At 42.3% G+C, this 18,854-nt stretch overlaps 3 protein-coding genes and 3 long non-coding RNA genes across 8 annotated transcripts in view; all 6 read right to left on the reverse strand.

Annotated features, from left to right (window-relative positions):
- The window catches only part of tmcc2 (transmembrane and coiled-coil domain family 2), a 6,771-nt gene extending 5,183 nt beyond the window's left edge, over positions 1 to 1,588 (reverse strand). The window contains exons 1-2 of the mRNA XM_019880478.1: positions 1,501 to 1,588; positions 238 to 654 (exon numbers count right to left, since the gene is read on the reverse strand). Coding sequence (XP_019736037.1) covers positions 238 to 654; positions 1,501 to 1,503 — 420 coding nt within the window. The 5' untranslated portion in view covers positions 1,504 to 1,588. The remainder of the gene's footprint in view (positions 1 to 237; positions 655 to 1,500) is intronic.
- A 1,538-nt stretch (positions 1,589 to 3,126) lies between these two features.
- LOC109522211 (uncharacterized) lies at positions 3,127 to 3,680 on the reverse strand. Its single transcript, XR_002169536.1, has 2 exons — positions 3,523 to 3,680; positions 3,127 to 3,489 (listed from the first exon to the last, which is right to left on the reverse strand). It is a non-coding gene; the product is annotated as an uncharacterized LOC109522211 (long non-coding RNA).
- Positions 3,681 to 3,718: 38 nt separating this feature from the next.
- LOC109522210 (uncharacterized) lies at positions 3,719 to 5,227 on the reverse strand. Its single transcript, XR_002169535.1, has 2 exons — positions 3,992 to 5,227; positions 3,719 to 3,961 (listed from the first exon to the last, which is right to left on the reverse strand). It is a non-coding gene; the product is annotated as an uncharacterized LOC109522210 (long non-coding RNA).
- Positions 5,228 to 6,407: 1,180 nt separating this feature from the next.
- Positions 6,408 to 7,456, reverse strand: LOC109522208 (uncharacterized). Its single transcript, XR_002169533.1, has 2 exons — positions 6,762 to 7,456; positions 6,408 to 6,728 (listed from the first exon to the last, which is right to left on the reverse strand). It is a non-coding gene; the product is annotated as an uncharacterized LOC109522208 (long non-coding RNA).
- Positions 7,457 to 7,462: 6 nt separating this feature from the next.
- On the reverse strand, positions 7,463 to 10,756 carry cdkn1a (cyclin dependent kinase inhibitor 1A). 2 transcript variants are annotated; one of them, XM_019880547.1, is made up of 3 exons: positions 10,596 to 10,756; positions 8,322 to 8,769; positions 7,463 to 7,962 (listed from the first exon to the last, which is right to left on the reverse strand). In XM_019880547.1, exons 2-3 carry the CDS (start codon positions 8,761 to 8,763, stop codon positions 7,907 to 7,909), a joined length of 498 nt encoding a protein of 165 aa, XP_019736106.1. In that variant the 5' UTR covers positions 8,764 to 8,769; positions 10,596 to 10,756; the 3' UTR covers positions 7,463 to 7,906. The 2 variants fall into 2 exon arrangements, with proteins under 2 accessions (XP_019736106.1, XP_019736105.1); XM_019880546.1 differs by lacking the exon at positions 10,596 to 10,756 and adding an exon at positions 8,948 to 9,052.
- A 3,534-nt stretch (positions 10,757 to 14,290) lies between these two features.
- srsf3b (serine and arginine rich splicing factor 3b) lies at positions 14,291 to 18,434 on the reverse strand. Of its 2 annotated transcripts, XM_019880548.1 has the most exons (6): positions 18,309 to 18,434; positions 17,429 to 17,639; positions 17,199 to 17,339; positions 15,207 to 15,245; positions 14,834 to 14,920; positions 14,291 to 14,739 (listed from the first exon to the last, which is right to left on the reverse strand). In XM_019880548.1, exons 2-6 carry the CDS (start codon positions 17,629 to 17,631, stop codon positions 14,712 to 14,714), a joined length of 498 nt encoding a protein of 165 aa, XP_019736107.1. In that variant the 5' UTR covers positions 17,632 to 17,639; positions 18,309 to 18,434; the 3' UTR covers positions 14,291 to 14,711. The 2 variants fall into 2 exon arrangements, with proteins under 2 accessions (XP_019736107.1, XP_019736108.1); XM_019880549.1 differs by lacking the exons at positions 14,291 to 14,739; positions 14,834 to 14,920; positions 15,207 to 15,245 and adding an exon at positions 16,138 to 16,337.
- Between the last annotated feature and the right edge of the window lie 420 nt (positions 18,435 to 18,854).

Raw genomic sequence — 18,854 nt, forward strand, 5'->3', positions numbered from 1 at the left:
GCCCAGCTATAGTGTTGTCCATTGTGTGTTAGCATTAAGCTAGCAGACTTAAAAGCAAAGTTGTGTGGTTGTTTTAAAAATACAACATGTAATAATTTTTTGTTTGATGTTTACTTTGACAGCGTGCAGACTCGGGTCAACTAGTGGAGCTTTAAACTGTTGATAAACCTGCTTCGCTTTGCCTAATGTGACCTGTGAGTTTACATTTGACGATAAATGTGTGAAACGATGACTCACCTGCTCGATCTCCTTTAACTTCTTGTGATAGTGCTCGAGCTTTTTGTGCAAGTGTGCGATGGTCTGCGCCGACTTTTGGTTCTTCTTCTCAAACACCTGCTTGATCCTGGAGGCCTGCTGCTTGTCGGCGTTGTGGGCCAGCTTCAAGTATTCGGCCACGTTGTCATCGCGGGCCTCCTGCTCCACCCGGATCTGCTCGGTCACCTTCAGGATTTTCTGCTGCAGATGCTCCAGAGCAGCCCGCGTCCGCTGGGGCTCACCGCATCCCGCCCCGCCTGCGGTGCCCTCGCCACCGCCGCCGGCCGCCACTCCGCCCGACACTGACCCCGCCGCGCCCTCTGCACTGATGTTGCTGTCAGAGCCTCCATGGCTGGCGGTGGAAGGGAGGCTGAGAGTTGTCACCTCGCTCTTGTCCAGCTGAAAGGATGACGAGGAGATAAAGAAAGTGGCGCTGATGTTGAATCACCTTTCCCCACTGAAATGAACAAAATGTTCTTGATCCATTCCAGGCCCCCGCCCCCATCTTATTACAGATTGCTGTTTGGCCCTTGTATTCTTCAAAATTTCTGTATGTTGTCCCCGAAGTAAGAAAAAACAGTTTGGACACCCCTGGGATACGCACAGTGCATACGTTAAGTTGCTGTGAATAATTTGGGTGACGAATAATGTGATGAGCGGTCCAAGTGGGGATTCCCTACACGGGTATATGGGTGGCCTGGCAGATGGCATCTATTTTAATGCCCGCCTGCCCTCGCTTGCCTGACGTCAAAACAGTGTAATCAGAGCCTGCAAACATGAGCTCAGGGAGACACATGACACCAAACATCTCGGATGCCGTGCTCTAATTTCTCTGGACGGGTCAGTGGGAGGATTTATCAGCATTTGACTGGCGTGGCGGCGTGATACTGATGGCTCTGATGGCTCTCAGGGGCCATTAGCTAACAGCCCGCTACCCCCTCATCCGCCCCCCACCACCCCTGAAAGTAGGTTACAAACACGTTGTAATGGTGATGACAAAAAACAGACGACCCCCGGTGGGAGAAAGCGGGATGCGGGGCTGCTGGAAAGCTGGCGCTGCATGTGCGATGCTGCATGACTGCGAAGACACAACAATGCAGCAAAAGGATGACGCTGTGACCTGACTGTGTCTTTTCGTAGCGCAAGCGAGGGGATGGAAGTGACACAGGACCGGCAGCAGCGGGACACGACGGGGGTGGATGAGGACATGAGGATGAGGACGAGGAATCAAATGAGAAACGTTACCATACTGCTTTAATCCAATTTGTGCGGTTTGCGCTCCAGGCCCATTCTCCTGCTTCCCCCGACCTCCTCCTCCTCCTCCTCACCTCCTCTTCCTCCCCCTGAGCCCCCCACCCCACCCCGCTCCACCTATCTTCACCCTCAGCCGACGCCTGGCTGACGATCACCTCAGTACGTCCTATGCGGCTCCATGGTTGACGCCGTCGACATCCGCAGGCTCCTCGCCTCCGTTCTCCCTCTCGGCCGCTCTGATCTTGTTCTCTCTCTCCTTTCCCTCTCCTCCCCTCCCATCCCCTCTTTTCTTTCTGTGCAAATGCAAATGCTGCCTGTCCTGTCCTGTAATGGAGGTGGGAGCAAAGGAGCAGATGATGGCGGGGGTGGGGATGGGAGCGAGTTTAGCGCAGGCGTAGCGCCGCCGCTGTTGGAGTAGAGGTGCGGGAGGGGCAGAGGGAGCACAGAAGGGCCTGTGGAGGGGCGGAGGGGGGGGCTGCAGTCCCAATCCAAACAATCTGGCCAAATTGTACAAGTCTTGATTTAAAATGGATATATTGTGGGAAATTTTTGTTTTTATTGGGTAGCACGGTGGACAGGTTAGCTTGGCAATCATTTGATTATCCGCTGCGAAAAAAGGACTAACGTTATGGAATGATGCATGGATGGATGAATCTGTGAAAGTCATGGTGACTGTTTTTCGTTTTGGTCCGTAGGATCGGATTTTACTGCCCTATGTGGCGCACACTACAAAGAGCCGTAATGAATTAATAATGTTACTCAAACAATTAAATTCTTTCCATTCTATTTAATTAGATGCTTATACTATGTGTCATGCACAACATTATACAAATCAATATCATGAGCATGAATTTCACCGGGGAGTGATTTTAGATCTGCTTACAGCTCGCCGAATGATGGTTCAAACTCATTTTTAAGACGTTCAATTTTTTTTTTTAATGATGAACCAATAAAATAAGTATTATAGCCACTTGTGCGGGTGAATTACTTACAGTATCATTCCCAACTAGGCACTTTTAAGATAAACAGGTCCCCATCGCTGTCAAGCAAGGACACAAGCGTGATGACACTGTTGTAAAAACTGTGTTTAAAATAGAAGTCGGATTGACAGAAATCAGGTCAACCGCTGGGATACATGAAAAGCAGAAAAACGATTCATCGGGGGGTTTGGGGTTGCCATGGTGATGCTCAGTACTACGTTGCCCAAGAGACCATGACTCATGACTTATAGTTTTGAGTGAGGAACCTGAAACATTTGGGCAACTACAATTGTCAACTATTTCGTCTTCAACTAACCCATTTTCTTATTAAGAAAACTAACAAGATAAAACAAAACATTTTCCCTGATGAAAAAAAAGATCCATTCATCAAAACGAAAACTTACAAACATCTTACATTTATAAAATTATAATTATAGCGAAAATGCCCTTTTATTTTCATCTTTGTCAATTGCTGTACGCCTGTCCAGAAGTAAAGTCAAACATTTGTTTGAGAATTGTAGTTGATTACACAAAGTCTTAAAAAAAAAAACTAATTAAAACTGAATTTGATTTCTTAATCACATTGAAGGCACAAGATGGGGCGAGGGAGCCTCTTTTTATTTTCAACAAATGCTGATGAGTCACAATGTTTTTTTTCTTTTGGGAGCGTGTTGGATCACACTCGGTTCCATTCACAATCACCCTGTGGATGGATAACGAGTAAAGCCATTGAATATGACAACAGGCACACACATTTAATTCAGACATTTTATTATCATTTGTCATTCTTGAACAAAGTAAATCAACACAAGGTGCAGTACAATAAATAAAGGGATAGATTTTTTTTCATTGATAGCTTTACACATAGAACAGTACAGTATAGACGGACCTGCGCACGAGCGTCAATAAACAGGAAGTGCAGTCAACATTTGGGCTCATCATCATCATCATCATCTTCACGGTGTCAGTTCGTGAGCATTAACGTGACATCCTCCCCCCACTACCACCACCACCACCACCACCACCACCACACCCGTTCAAATTAGCCCTAGCAGCAGAACCGCCAACATAAGACGGACATAAATAGAAGAGCGATGAAGACATACCATTTGTTTTTTTTCAAGGCGGAGAACAACCATTAGTGTCATAAATTGCATGCATTAGAGCAATGGGAGAGGTTTGGCACTTCATGTGATCTTTGCCATTGAATATGACAACAGGCACACACATTTAATTCAGACATTTTATTGTCATTTGTAATTCTTGAACAAAGTAAATCAACACAAGGTGCAGTACAATAAATAAAGGGATAGATTTTTTTTCATTGATAGCTTTACACATAGAACAGTACAGTATAGACGGACCTGCGCACGAGCGTCAATAAACAGGAAGTGCAGTCAACATTTGGGCTCATCATCATCATCATCTTCAAGGTGTCAGTTCGTGAGCATCAACGTGACATCCTCCCCCCACTACCACCACCACCACCACCACCACCACACCCGTTCAAATTAGCCCTAGCAGCAGAACCGCCAACATAAGACGGACATAAATAGAAGAGCGATGAAGACATACCATTTGTTTTTTTTCAAGGCGGAGAACAACCATTAGTGTCATAAATTGCATGCATTAGAGCAATGGGAGAGGTTTGGCACTTCATGTGATCTTTGTAAATAATACGCCGAGTTAGGTTGAGAACAATCTTGTGATTGTCGACTAGCGAGGGACATCCCAAGAAGAAGACAGTCAATACTGGACGGGTCCAGTACACGAAGTGCATGTGCAATACCGCAATGGGTTTACAATAACGCTACTTTACAGAGCTAGTCTAATAGATAACTCAGATTTTTTTTTTTAACTCTGTAATCATTTCTTAATGTGTACCACACTACATTATCTGGTACACATTGGGGGCTAGGTCGCTTTAATTATATAACACAAGATGGAATAACATCATGACGCTTGATCACATCTAGTCTAAGCAAAGCAAATGTGCATAGAGCCCATAAGTACACTTCAAGCATGTGTTCTGCATCGTTCGACAGGATATATAAAGTATAACACACAGTAAGTGCTTTTGGGGTGGAAAAAAAAAAACAAAAACAGAACAATAAAGATCATCATGACGAACAACAACAAAGTAGAAAAAAAATGTACATGTATGTGGATTCCAGCGAAGAGGAGCCAAAGGACGTTTTATCCTCGTCATTTGTTGATTTGGTTGAGGCAGGTTGGCGCGAAGCCTGATGGTATCTTGTGTTTCAAGTAATGGTCATCCTACATTTCTCTTATTCCGTGTGGCAGAGACGTAAAAACTGCCTTTTGAATGGAGCGGAATGCAGACGGAATAAGTCATTCGACACTGAGGACATCCACTTGATCCAAATGAGTATCAATCCGCCGGTACCGAGATTAATCGTAATCTCTGCAGTTCAATACCTTAATATCCCCCACCCCATGTTTTCAATGAATACAGCCCCCCAAATTAACCTTAAAGACACAACGGCTGAGGTCCCTTAGTTGTCTCCCTAGGAGCAACTGTGCAGTCTGTGTCCAACTTGGCATTCCTGAGTGTTTTTGTGAGGATCGGTTGGAATACTGGCACTCCTCCAGGAACGCAGCCCAGATGGGGGGGTGGCGGAGAGATCACTCGCCCGATTTAATACGCATATCGACGAATCTTCTCTTGGGGTGATAGAAGTCTGTTGAGAAAGAGAGAGGGGGGAAATTAGAAGGCAAATCTCACCAATTCAAACAGCAGAAAGACTCAAACCAATTAAACTTTTTTAAAAACTCTATAATATTGTACCTTATCGAAACATACAGTTATGACAATTAAATAGAAGGTAAAAGTATTAAACAGTTTTTCCCATATTTCATGCTTAATTGGTATGTGCCGTGGCCACCTGGGGGCAGTATAATGCACACAGATAATTCCTCAGACTTCTGGAGTAGTATTTAGGATCGGATTTTACTGCCCTATGTGGCGCACACTACAAAGAGCCGTAATGAATTAATAATGTTACTCAAACAATTAAATTCTTTCCATTCTATTTAATTAGATGCTTATACTATGTGTCATGCACAACATTATACAAATCAATATCATGAGCATGAATTTCACCGGGGAGTGATTTTAGATCTGCTTACAGCTCGCCGAATGATGGTTCAAACTCATTTTTAAGACGTTCAATTTTTTTTTTTAATGATGAACCAATAAAATAAGTATTATAGCCACTTGTGCGGGTGAATTACTTACAGTATCATTCCCAACTAGGCACTTTTAAGATAAACAGGTCCCCATCGCTGTCAAGCAAGGACACAAGCGTGATGACACTGTTGTAAAAACTGTGTTTAAAATAGAAGTCGGATTGACAGAAATCAGGTCAACCGCTGGGATACATGAAAAGCAGAAAAACGATTCATCGGGGGGTTTGGGGTTGCCATGGTGATGCTCAGTACTACGTTGCCCAAGAGACCATGACTCATGACTTATAGTTTTGAGTGAGGAACCTGAAACATTTGGGCAACTACAATTGTCAACTATTTCGTCTTCAACTAACCCATTTTCTTATTAAGAAAACTAACAAGATAAAACAAAACATTTTCCCTGATGAAAAAAAAGATCCATTCATCAAAACGAAAACTTACAAACATCTTACATTTATAAAATTATAATTATAGCGAAAATGCCCTTTTATTTTCATCTTTGTCAATTGCTGTACGCCTGTCCAGAAGTAAAGTCAAACATTTGTTTGAGAATTGTAGTTGATTACACAAAGTCTTAAAAAAAAAAACTAATTAAAACTGAATTTGATTTCTTAATCACATTGAAGGCACAAGATGGGGCGAGGGAGCCTCTTTTTATTTTCAACAAATGCTGATGAGTCACAATGTTTTTTTTCTTTTGGGAGCGTGTTGGATCACACTCGGTTCCATTCACAATCACCCTGTGGATGGATAACGAGTAAAGCCATTGAATATGACAACAGGCACACACATTTAATTCAGACATTTTATTGTCATTTGTAATTCTTGAACAAAGTAAATCAACACAAGGTGCAGTACAATAAATAAAGGGATAGATTTTTTTTCATTGATAGCTTTACACATAGAACAGTATAGACGGACCTGCGCACGAGCATCAAACAGGAAGTGCAGTCAACATTTGGGCTCATCATCATCATCATCATCTTCACGGTGTCAGTTCGTGAGCATTAACGTGACATCCTCCCCCCACTACCACCACCACCACCACCACCACCACCACACCCGTTCAAATTAGCCCTAGCAGCAGAACCGCCAACATAAGACGGACATAAATAGAAGAGCGATGAAGACATACCATTTGTTTTTTTTCAAGGCGGAGAACAACCATTAGTGTCATAAATTGCATGCATTAGAGCAATGGGAGAGGTTTGGCACTTCATGTGATCTTTGTAAATAATACGCCGAGTTAGGTTGAGAACAATCTTGTGATTGTCGACTAGCGAGGGACATCCCAAGAAGAAGACAGTCAATACTGGACGGGTCCAGTACACGAAGTGCATGTGCAATACCGCAATGTGTTTACAATAACGCTACTTTACAGAGCTAGTCTAATAGATAACTCAGATTTTTTTTTTTTAACTCTGTAATCATTTCTTAATGTGTACCACACTACATTATCTGGTACACATTGGGGGCTAGGTCGCTTTAATTATATAACACAAGATGGAATAACATCATGACGCTTGATCACATCTAGTCTAAGCAAAGCAAATGTGCATAGAGCCCATAAGTACACTTCAAGCATGTGTTCTGCATCGGTCGACAGGATATATAAAGTATAACACACAGTAAGTGCTTTTGGGGTGGAAAAAAAAAAACAAAAACAGAACAATAAAGATCATCATGACTAACAACAACAAAGTAGAAAAAAAATGTACATGTATGTGGATTCCAGCGAAGAGGAGCCAAAGGACGTTTTATCCTTGTCATTTGGTGATTTGGTTGAGGCAGGTTGGCGCGAAGCCTGATGGTATCTTGTGTTTCAAGTAATGGTCATCCTACATTTCTCTTATTCCGTGTGGCAGAGACGTAAAAACTGCCTTTTGAATGGAGCGGAATGCAGACGGAATAAGTCATTCGACACTGAGGACATCCACTTGATCCAAATGAGTATCAATCCGCCGGTACCGAGATTAATCGTAATCTCTGCAGTTCAATACCTTAATATCCCCCACCCCATGTTTTCAATGAATACAGCCCCCCAAATTAACCTTAAAGACACAACGGCTGAGGTCCCTTAGTTGTCTCCCTAGGAGCAACTGTGCAGTCTGTGTCCAACTTGGCATTCCTGAGTGTTTTTGTGAGGATCGGTTGGAATACTGGCACTCCTCCAGGAACGCAGCCCAGATGGGGGGGTGGCGGAGAGATCACTCGCCCGATTTAATACGCATATCGACGAATCTTCTCTTGGGGTGATAGAAGTCTGTTGAGAAAGAGAGAGGGGGGAAATTAGAAGGCAAATCTCACCAATTCAAACAGCAGAAAGACTCAAACCAATTAAACTTTTTTAAAAACTCTATAATATTGTACCTTATCGAAACATACAGTTATGACAATTAAATAGAAGGTAAAAGTATTAAACAGTTTTTCCCATATTTCATGCTTAATTGGTATGTGCCGTGGCCACCTGGGGGCAGTATAATGCACACAGATAATTCCTCAGACTTCTGGAGTAGTATTAGATGGTGAGAACATTAGCGTCTATGAATTGATGTAATTTATTAAATTCGTTTCGAGTGGACATTAAATAATCTGAGTGAAGGCTACATCTTGAAAATGTACCTGTAATATTAGTTTGTTTCCTCTTGAGTCCTCCATTCTCCTTCTTCCTTGGAGTTCTCTCCAGATTGACAGGACATCTCTCAGAGTTGTTTTCAGGGACATTCTCCTTCTCGTTCTCGTTCTTTGCCGGCGCCGCCTTGACCCTCTTGGGGCTAACCGTCACCTGCGTTGCCCTTTGACTCGTTGCCTTGCCCAGCACACAGGATCTGTAGAGCAGCGGCACCTTAGCGCCGGGAACGCCCTCCCACTGGAAATCGCCGCTAACCAGAGGTTGGTCAGACATGAAGTCGAAACCCCAGCGCCGGGATGCCTCGTCCAGGTCTTTCCTCAGGGCGGCCTGGTAATCTGCCCGCAGCTGCACCTTGTCAACTGGGCCGAACAGGTTACGCCGTGTGGGGCCTTTTCCCAGAGGACTCAGGATCCATTTGACGTTTGCCATCATTCTGCACTAAAAAGACATGCATAAAGTTGTCAAATTAACAGGTCTAGCAATGCGTTGAAAACAATTTGCTTAAAACAGCAAGTGGATTCTTCATCAACAACACTTTTGCTTCCTAAATCCAATCTAAAGCAAATTCGTACCTGTGCCTTGAGAGTTTAAAATATATATTTTTTAAGTGTCTTACCATTGTTGTAAGCTTCCTGAGTGAGTACAACAGAGCATCTGAGACTGGTGATCCTGGGAATCTATTTATAAAGCTCAGAAGTGAGTCACAGGTCTCTGGACCCTCCCACGTGAACGTGACTAGTACATGCCCGGACACAATCTCACTCAGACATGTGAGGGCACGTTCTCATGCAAACGTTGCTTGACTGCAGGTGAGAAAATCCACCACTAGGTGGTGTTCTCAGGCCATCTGCCTTGAAGGGAGTGGAATGGTCCACTGGTGAAGATCAGACTTTGGGGGACGTGTAGGGACAAGTTAAATTGGGCGAATAAAGCAACATTATCATGATGATCATGATAAGCTATTTGACGACGGGGTAAATTTTGTACATTTTACTCTAAAAAGATACGCAGGAAGGAATGTACTCCATCTCCTGAGTTATTACACCCATCCAGGAAGGGTTGGGCAGGTCCTATGGACAATTTAGAAACTTCAGTTAAACTAAAATGGTAAAACACAGGCAAAGAAACCCCGCACAGGCACAAGGCGTACATGCAGAGAGGCCGGAGCGGAGATTCGAACCAAGTACTTCCCACTGTGTGGCCCTGATGAGATCTAATAAGACTAAAATATAAAAATATCTTAGAATTGGCACTTGCAGAGTAACAAAAATGTTTTGGTAATGGGTTTTGAATTTGGGAAATTCGCTAAAGTCACTGAGAGAACCTGCATTATACAGTTTGACCACACGGTGGAGTCAAATCAGTCTGGTACACTGTGGCATTTTTCCAGGAACTGAGGTTCATTCATTTGAAGCCCAGAACATTCTCACGTGTTTTAAACCAAACACGTTGAAACAGACTCTGCAACAGTAACACGATATATAGATTGTACGCACTGGACTCAAACTAACCTACCTCACCCAACCATTTTCAAGATTTTCCCAAACGTACAGTATTTAAGACAAATGCAACTGCTCCTGTACACCAGGTTTATCATTATGGTAGAGAAATAGAATAAGGTAAAAAAGAAGCAGGATAAATATGTGTGCCGAAAAGAGGCATTTAAGTTCCGTGTAAAGGAATTAACTGGGACAGTGACTACTGTATAAGGATGGATGGAACTCTTAAACTGGGGTTGACGTTTGACAAATTTAGTTTTAACACAACCACCTACTTATTAAATAATTTTCCGCATCCATCTGAAAGTAATGTGACATTTTAAATAAGTACTGCACCCTCCAATAAGCTTTCCCATGAAGCGGAAATGACGTAAGGGGGTTGTTCGATGGGCGGCACCGACAAACGGTGGTTCAAGGCTGTGGCGGGAGAGGACGAGCCCGCCCAGTTACTATGCCGGTACACGTGAGTCCAAAACTCGTGTCGGCCGGCTATGAGCTGTCAACTTGCTCGACACACTCCCTTCGTCGAATAACAACAGTGGAAAGTAAGTCTTTTGTGACAAACCAAACACAAAATTGCTTTATAGTATACCGGTACTACTAAGTCACTCAACCAGTGGAAGGCATTCGTACTTTTGCCATCATGCACAAATAAATAAATAATTTTGCCATCACGCCAACTGAGCAACTTTTAAAGTAGACAACATATCACGAACTTCAAGTTAATATAGCAAACTGAAAAACACACTAAATCACTTTACTTACATTGTCAGTCGAGAGTGGTCCAATTGAAGCCCTGTTCTGAGCCAGTCGAAATCGTTTGGCTTTAGCCTTGGAAAAAAAATCAACTTTGCGAGAATAGCTACAGAGTTATAAGATGGCTTTTGATAGCGTCTCAAGTTTTCCCACACCGGTGGTAGTCAGAGGCTTTTTGAACCCCGGTGGGCGGGGGGCACAGTTTCGCGTACAGGGGGTGTGGCCTATCTGCTCCCGCACGTGGATAGAATCCGGTAAATACACGAGCACACGTGATTCTTGGATCCCTGACTGGAGGAAATTCCAGCACGGGAGAGGCCCTCCGTGTGTGTCTATACGCTTAAGGTCATTTGGTGCGCATTGTTTCTCCCATTGTGAAATAGAAAATGAACGAAGCACATAGATGTGAGTTTAAGTGTGGTAAAAACACCATGATGTAACTTGCGTGATCGTATGCATTACAACCGTGTTGGTCAAACTGCTTCTCCACCTTTGCTCTTCCACCTGCTTCCTGGTAACACTGCAGATTACAAACACCATAGTCCTTGGTAAAACTATTCATCTTAAAATGAATCCCAAAAATATGTTTGTGGTAATTACGGGTTGAACTTATTGGTCGACTAGTTGACAAGTCGATTTTACAACTCCATATTGACATGGTTGTTGAGGCATTAAAGCAACACAGACTCCATATTCATTTTCCTTCATTCTATTAGGCAGTATATCAACATTAAAAATGCAAGTATCAATGGCATCTGATTAAGTATCAAAATAATAATACCTTGTATGCTGTCTCACACAGCCAACCTGTAAACTGCATATGTATATTTAATAACTTATTTTCTTGGCCCCTTATGTATTGGTCAAGTTTCCCTTTAGCACTGGGAATGGAAAATTCCTGGAGCTGTGCCTGGCTCAAAAGCCACATCTGATTTTTAAAATGGATAGATAGGACAGGCACCTGGCAAAGAATTTAGAAAAAGTTCAAATATGTATGCAAAATAATAATATAAAAATAATAATGCAATGTAATTTTTAATTACATTATACAAAAATGAGTCGCTGATGATGTAGTGACACACATGCCGGACAGCGGTGTGTGCGGGCAGCATACGATAGGTGTGATTGGTCCTTAGTCTCTATGTGTCCCCTGCGACTGACTGACGACCAGCTCAGGGTGTTTATGCTTCCACTCAAAGTCAGCTGGCATTTCCAGCAACTCCCCGCGACCCTGTTCAGGATAAGCGGTGTTGAAAATGGATGGATGGATTATTCAAAAATGCCCTTTATCTATAGTGCTTATTCTCATTTGGGTAGTGGCTGAGTTGGAACCCACCTCACATGGTGCCAAAAGTTACACCCAAAAGTTACAATCAGTCACAGTGCAAACCTGTTAAATCTTTTCAAAATTAGAACTCAGAATCTCTGCTTGTTGGTCAAATTTGTACCATAATTGGAAAGTGTCTTTTAATAACGTAGAGATACTGCAAGCTTTTTTTTTTGTTTGTTTGTTACAAATTCATGCTCATTGTGAACATGCTCATTGAAGAAATAATTCACAAACTCAGTGACAAAATTGCATGGGGGTGGGGGGAAAAAATATATATATATATATAAATCAAGCACTGTGTCCCTTTAAATAATTTCAACATAATGTAACAGTTGCAGTATTTTGTTCAGTGATCAAGCACTACTGGCCCTTTAAGAGCTGTAACATCCTTCCTATCATAAAGACAAAGTTACTGTATGTGGCTATTTAAATTCGGTGTTCATAAAAGAAACCATCTATCCATTCAGCCATCCATTTTCTAATCCACTTATCCTCATTAAAGAATCCCCAAATTAAAAACAAACTTTAAACCATTTCAAATGTGAAATACAAGTCAATTAAATGAAGGTTGTAGCTACAGTTTCAACTTTTTATTAAAATCGAGAAGAGGACATCTTAATACTTTTCATGTACGTTTTTATTTTTCAAGTACAGTACTTTTTAAGTACAGCTCTGTTCTATTTAACTTTTAATTACCATAAACTAATCTTATTGGTAATCATACTGTTGGAAACTAAAAATTTTGGGTGTAAAAAAAAAAAAAATTAAAAAAAATCCAACGTTGAGCTCCGTGGCCGTCACATCATGTACCAGTGTTGAAGTTACATAACAGTGGGTGGATAATATACCTTAACTACATAAGTGAGTGGATTCCCGCGAGTTTCTCAAGCGTGGGAGCCGCCCCCGTGGAGACCCGTGAGTCACGGCCCACGGCCACGTCACACGGATTTGAGCCATCCACCAAATGCTTTGCAAGTCGGTGGAAAGACGCGCGCAATTTGGAGAGGCCGTCCCTGCGTCTCCGCGTGCCTGCATTATGGCACTTCACGTGGGATGTATGCGTGAACATACCAGCCGTGGGACTGCGAGGGGTGGGACGGAAAATTTGCGATTGGACAGTGGGATGAGCGCTAGTGGTGGTTGTGGTGGTGGGGGAGGGGGTGAATCGCCCGTGGGGTGCGCCATTTCGATCACAGGGCAAAAGGAATTTCTTATTATTGAATAAACTCTTCATTGAGCGAATCGCGTGCTCTGCTTTTTAGATCTGCTTTGTTATAAACACAAACATCCCCTTGAAGTAGGTTCTAACCGCAGGTTATAGTGAGATGATGATTAGAATGAGCAATCCACGGGTGGGGAACTTTTCATGATGAAATTAAAAATGAAATTAGGGGTCTGATATATAATCCTCAAAGGATTATAATGAATTCACAAACAACTATGATCCATCAAATGTTTATTATACGCATTATTGCGTGTTGGATTTACACGGGTAACATTTTGGGTTGCATCTCGTTTGCCACACTAGCAAGAATTCGATTTAGATTAAATTTAAATCAAGATCCAACAAAAGAAATCAGTTTAGTTTGCTGCCTAAGTCACTTATCGCTGGTTTTGGGGAAAAATCCCCATCCCTCCAAAAATCCTAATTTTTTTTTAGGAAACCACCCAAACATCACATTTCTTCATTAATATTGCCTCATCAAAGGGAGAAAGCCATTTTCATCACTAATAGATTTGATCAGGTTTACTCATACACACAACGGAGGATTTTTTTGTACGAGTTTCTAAATAAATTTGCATTGATGTTGAAGATTACAATCGTCTACTTAAAGTGGATTCAAAACAAAACAAAAAGGACTAGTGTGGAATTTCACCAAAATAGCAAAAAATGCAGCAGATAAATCGTGTAGTGGCGCATTACAACTTTGAATCATGGGATCATAGGTACAATCTCGAAATTTAAGATAATCTACAATACTGGCAACAAATTGCACCAACATACACTGCCTCTCACGCAACGTCAGATGGGATTAGCTAAAGCAAACCACAAACCCGAGTAAGGGCAGTGTAGAAAATGGACAGATGGATAGCAGGAGGCGAATCTCCACATTGAAGTTCTACTGTTATGCGTACTGTAGCATCTACAAACTGAGATTTTCCTGATTGGAGAAAGTAACTTTTTTTGGAGGGAGGAATGACTTCCTTTTGAAGAAAAGGGATTTGATGGTTGGATCTTAACTAAGTAAAGAGAGGAAAAAGCAGTGTAAACTTGTTTGAAAGCAATATTTTTAATTGAGAGACAGTTTCACATCGTATCAAAGTACAGAAAATGGAAAAAAAAATGATTGAGGTTTCCAGATACGTTCCATCCTTGTAAATCACACACGCACAGATGGACGGAAACCTTCGCCATTTTATAAGGAAGTAGCATGAACATCAGTTTACCTTCCAAATCACACAGTGGAAGTCACTTATAATGCATCACATTTCTTCCTTCTTAATCCAATATACACAATGAAAATAAACTCTCACTATGGGTCAAACTACACATATCCATTTATAAAAACAAGGGAAAAATAAGTAGTTATTGAGTGATAATTGGTGGAATGCTGGGTGGTGCACTCGCAGGGCTTTTATGAGACCTCACACCTGTGCACACCCAATGTATGTAAAATGACTAACAAAATCAGTGAGACTAAAAATCGTGACGGATAAAAAAAAAAAAAAAAAAAACAAAGTTCATCATTTGAAAACAAAGTAGAACCGTCTTCATCCTCTCTCATCCTGTTCTTCTACTTTCTGTCATTTGACCTGGAACGACTGAAAAAAGAAAAGCATGAAATTTGCAATTCAGTCAAGGACCCAATGAAAACCCTGTTGCGTTTATCCAGCCAAAGAACTATAGGCTATGTACCTCCTTGACCGAGAGAAGGACCTTGAAGTCTTGTGGTTCCTGTCCCGAGAGAGGGAACGCTCCCTCCTCCTGTCTCTAGAGAAAGACCTGCGTAAAAGAAACAAACACACCATTAATTATACAAATACCACGTGAGTTACAACAAGCAACATGGGGGCAAGAGACTTCAAGAGGATCAGATAGTGTCAGACTGTTTGCTGCACACTGCACAGCTTGCTAAAATGGAAAAACCAGAACCGTGTATCCGGTTTCGAGATTCTACATGCAATACACATCTTTCTTTTTTTTTTTTGTTTTAACTGAGCCACAAAAACATGGGGCCATTGTCAAGGAAAAAAGCCTGAGCGTGAATGACTGTCAAAAAATGACATACCTGCTGCGACTGCGACTAAAGCTCCGCCTGCGTGGAGATCTGTGTGGAGAAAATGTGAAAACGTTAACAACTTTAACTGACGCCGACGTCATCGCCAGACCCTTACATATTGTCAGTCTGTGCCACCCCCCATCAGAAATGCACTAAATATATGCTTTCATAAACCACTAGTATTGGGCCGTATGTCAATAGACTCTTCAGAAGGTTTCACCTAACCCACAGTAGAAGGTCCATTCCACAACTACGTTAGTTATAAGATGTGAAGCCAAAACCTCAAGATGAGCCAACTAACACCAACTGCTCCCCTTGCGAAGATGGGACGCTGCACCGTGGACTGCCAATTTTGTAGGATTAACATCTAACTGGTCTACTGTATGTACACCACGAGAACATTTGGAAATAGTAAGGAGTAGCCAAGTAAACAGGTTTTAGGTACAAATCAGCTGATAACTATGCTGTAACCCCTTTATAGCATAGTTTCTAATCAGATTCTAAATTCCAGACATTTGATGGTGGGCCCTTCACCTTTGGAAACAAGGAATCACAGTAATGGGTAAGGACAAACTTATGTAAATGTTCACCCCAAAAAAAAATAAATAAATAAAGAAAGGAACAACCTTGATAAACCAGCTGTCTCTTCACTTTTACAACTGTTATCAGTGTACTGAATGAAGCAGGAAAACTTACTAGTATTTTTGGTTTTCAACAAGCTAGATATGACGAAAGGGAGGCAGACTGTCGGCCGGGTAGGAAGAATTGGCAGAATAGACCTGGCCAGATGCTGCGAGGTGATAAGGTGGCAGGCAGGTGGGAGCTGGCTGCGGCTTTTTCCCTGCTTTAATTGGTTAGCCGAAGGCTGCTGCTGGTAGGTTGTCGACATTTGGAAACGCGATACGCTGATTGGAATGTGAGGTGGGCCGCTGCTGTTTGGGTTAAGGTTGAAGGAGGAGGTGGTTGAGAAGAGCATGATGAGGAACCAATGGCCTGGTGCAACCTGACGACTGGCCATGCCTGGGTCATGTGACAGCACCAGTCAAGCTGATTGAGGCACGATGGTCAGCAGTCACATGATGCTGAAAGAGGACTAGTTGATTGACTCTGAGGGTGGTGAGAAGAGGCATGGTGGTGGCTCTGCAACGGGTTTCATTCTTATTAATATATATGAAAAATAAAAAGCATCCTCAAACAAAAAGGAAAAGCATCACATTTGGCACTCTAAACCCCTCCCAGTTCAACAACTTTTGTCTCAGTTGCGCACTTGGTGCTTAAGGCGTACAATCGATATTTAAACTTGAATACTGCTATTGACTGCAGTCCCCGCAAAGTGTTTACTGATTAGCTTCAAGTAAAACTAATTCAGTTATTAGAAAAAAAGATATATTTTCCACAAGGTTGCTTATTCAACAACTACTGCTGTTCAGTAAGCCGCAGTAGTAAGCCAAAGAAAGTTTTATGTATTGTCTCTTTAATAAGAGAAACATAATTGAATGAAAAAGAACACAATCACTTTAGCAAGTGCCTTCAATAAAGGTAAAAGTGAGGGTTAGTTAATGTATCCATTTATTTCGCAATGCTCTCGCTTTAGACGAGTTATTCTCTATAAAATGCATTTTACCATCTCTATCTTAAGACTTAAAAATTAGCAGGGTTCTTGCTCTAAAAGGTTGGTTGATATGGGTCGGAAGTACCAAATATATGTAGTCTAATCACTTAGCAGGGACTACAAAATGTAACTGGAGGTTCTATTTTAATCAAACATTAACTCGTATTATATTTAATTGTCCCTGTAAAATGACACCGTCAATGGCAGTGATAACATGAGTCTTAAAAAAAAAAAAAAAAAAAAAAAAAACCTAAGAAAAGCATAAAAAGACAACACTAGCCCCCAATTTGTAAAGTATCCCGTGAATGAAAGAGACAGCAGCAATTGCTGGGATTACATTACAAATGCAGGCAATGGTCGACCAATGTCAAAAACATCTTGTAGGTTACCTTCGCCTTGCTGGTGGACTACGCCGCCTGTAATCATCCCGGTCTCGGGGGCGCCTGCTCCACGATGGCGGGGCGCCGCGGGTGCGACTGCGTTTCTCCCCATTGGACAGCTCCACTCGCACACGGCAACCACACAATGTTCTAGACAAAACAGAAGGCATAAAACGTGACAATTAGTAGCCATAACGTTACAGTGATTGTATGTCATGTTAGGTGTGCTCGCCTCCTACCTCCCATCAAGCTCTCGCACTGCATCAGTAGCATCTCTGGGGTCTTCAAATTCTACAAAGGCAAAGCCTGGGGGGTTCCTGGCCACCCACACACTGCGGAGAGGCCCATAGTAACTAAATGACCTTTCTAACTCTGTCTTGTTGCCATTGTTCCCCAGATTTCCAACATAGACCTTGCAGTCAAGGGGGCATTCGCGGTGCATGACTGGATCTGTAAATGGTTAAAAAAAAAAAGTTGTTAAAAACGGCGGATACAGTTATGTTCGTGGTTAATTTACATGCTATAGTACCATGTTCGCACATCCTTTTTTGGTTTATCTAATCTCATAGATCTCATGCACATTATAGATACGACAAATTAGTCTCAGCAGGAAATGCAAAAACGCAATTATTTACAACAAGTAACAACAACGATAGATCGATTGGATGATGCACTAACGTTTAGCGTTGGCGATGTTAATTCGAAATGTATATTCATATTACAAACCACGACGCAAACGCCTATTATTCCTTACATGCAATTGTGTAGAAAGGCGGTCGGGGAGGGCCCGGCCCAATTTTCGGTTAGCTGGTTTGCTAGCCTTAGCTTGAAAGGCCGCTATTCCTAGTGTCTCACGGGAAGCAATACATCCACCGGTAACATATCAACTAACCATAAAAAGCGCTTGGTATTGCTCCACATCAGCCAAATAAAGTATATAATTCACTAGAAACGGCATTGTTTCGTCCCTTCGAGACTAACGGCTAGCACGAGACAGCTAAAATGGCCGTCACCTGGTTTAAAGGCCTCAGGCTGCGGTCGCAGAAATGAAACAAAGGATCACATATTTATTTCTAATTATTAACCAGAACAATAATGCAAGACAATGATGTTACTTACATTACGATCCAAGACCCTACTTTATCGGTGTTAATTAGGAGTGTGATTTGACCGGGGCGTTGTTCGAACGTGATGTCCTTTTCAGCTGTCGATGGAAAATGGCGTCTTGGCTCGTTCGAAAAGCCAGCTTGTTCTGGGAAGGCGGGGCAATTTTAGCCCCCCCCCCGCTCGGAAAAAAAATGAAACTGGGTAATTTTTTATATAATTCGATTCATAACGTAAAAGTCACTTGTAAAAAGTAGGATCGGGCATTTTTAATTCTTTTAATACTGCCATCAACAATTTTGGGGGGGGTGAGTGACTGGTTTCCACGCCCGCCTCACAGTGCAGAGGTCATCGGTTCGAATCCGGCCCCGGCCTTCCGGTGTGGAGTTCGCATGTTCTTCCCGTGAATTCGTGGGTTTTCTCCGGGTACTGGGCTTTCCTCCCACGTTCCAAAAACACGCATGGAAGGTTGATTGGACGCTGACTATCCCAAGATGTGATTGTGAGCTCGAATGGCTTGTCTATGCGTGCCCTGCAATTGGTGGCTCGCAACCAGTTCAG

This window comes from Hippocampus comes, unplaced genomic scaffold, assembly GCF_001891065.2.
Source record: "Hippocampus comes isolate QL1 unplaced genomic scaffold, H_comes_QL1_v1.1 scaffold68, whole genome shotgun sequence".
NCBI classification, from domain to species: domain Eukaryota; kingdom Metazoa; phylum Chordata; class Actinopteri; order Syngnathiformes; family Syngnathidae; genus Hippocampus; species Hippocampus comes.

Coding starts and splice junctions, on each gene's coding strand:
- cdkn1a (XM_019880546.1), bottom strand. Junction 7,963..8,321: donor GAAACAAACTAATATTACAG/GTACATTTTCAA, acceptor CTTTCTCAACAG/ACTTCTATCACCCCAAGAGA.
- srsf3b (XM_019880548.1), bottom strand. CDS start 17,631: ATGCACCGCGAATGCCCCCTTGACTGCAAGGTCTATGTTGGAAATCTG. Junction 17,340..17,428: donor GTGCGAGAGCTTGATGGGAG/GTAGGAGGCGAG, acceptor TGTTTTGTCTAG/AACATTGTGTGGTTGCCGTG. Junction 14,921..15,206: donor TTTAGTCGCAGTCGCAGCAG/GTATGTCATTTT, acceptor TCTTTTACGCAG/GTCTTTCTCTAGAGACAGGA.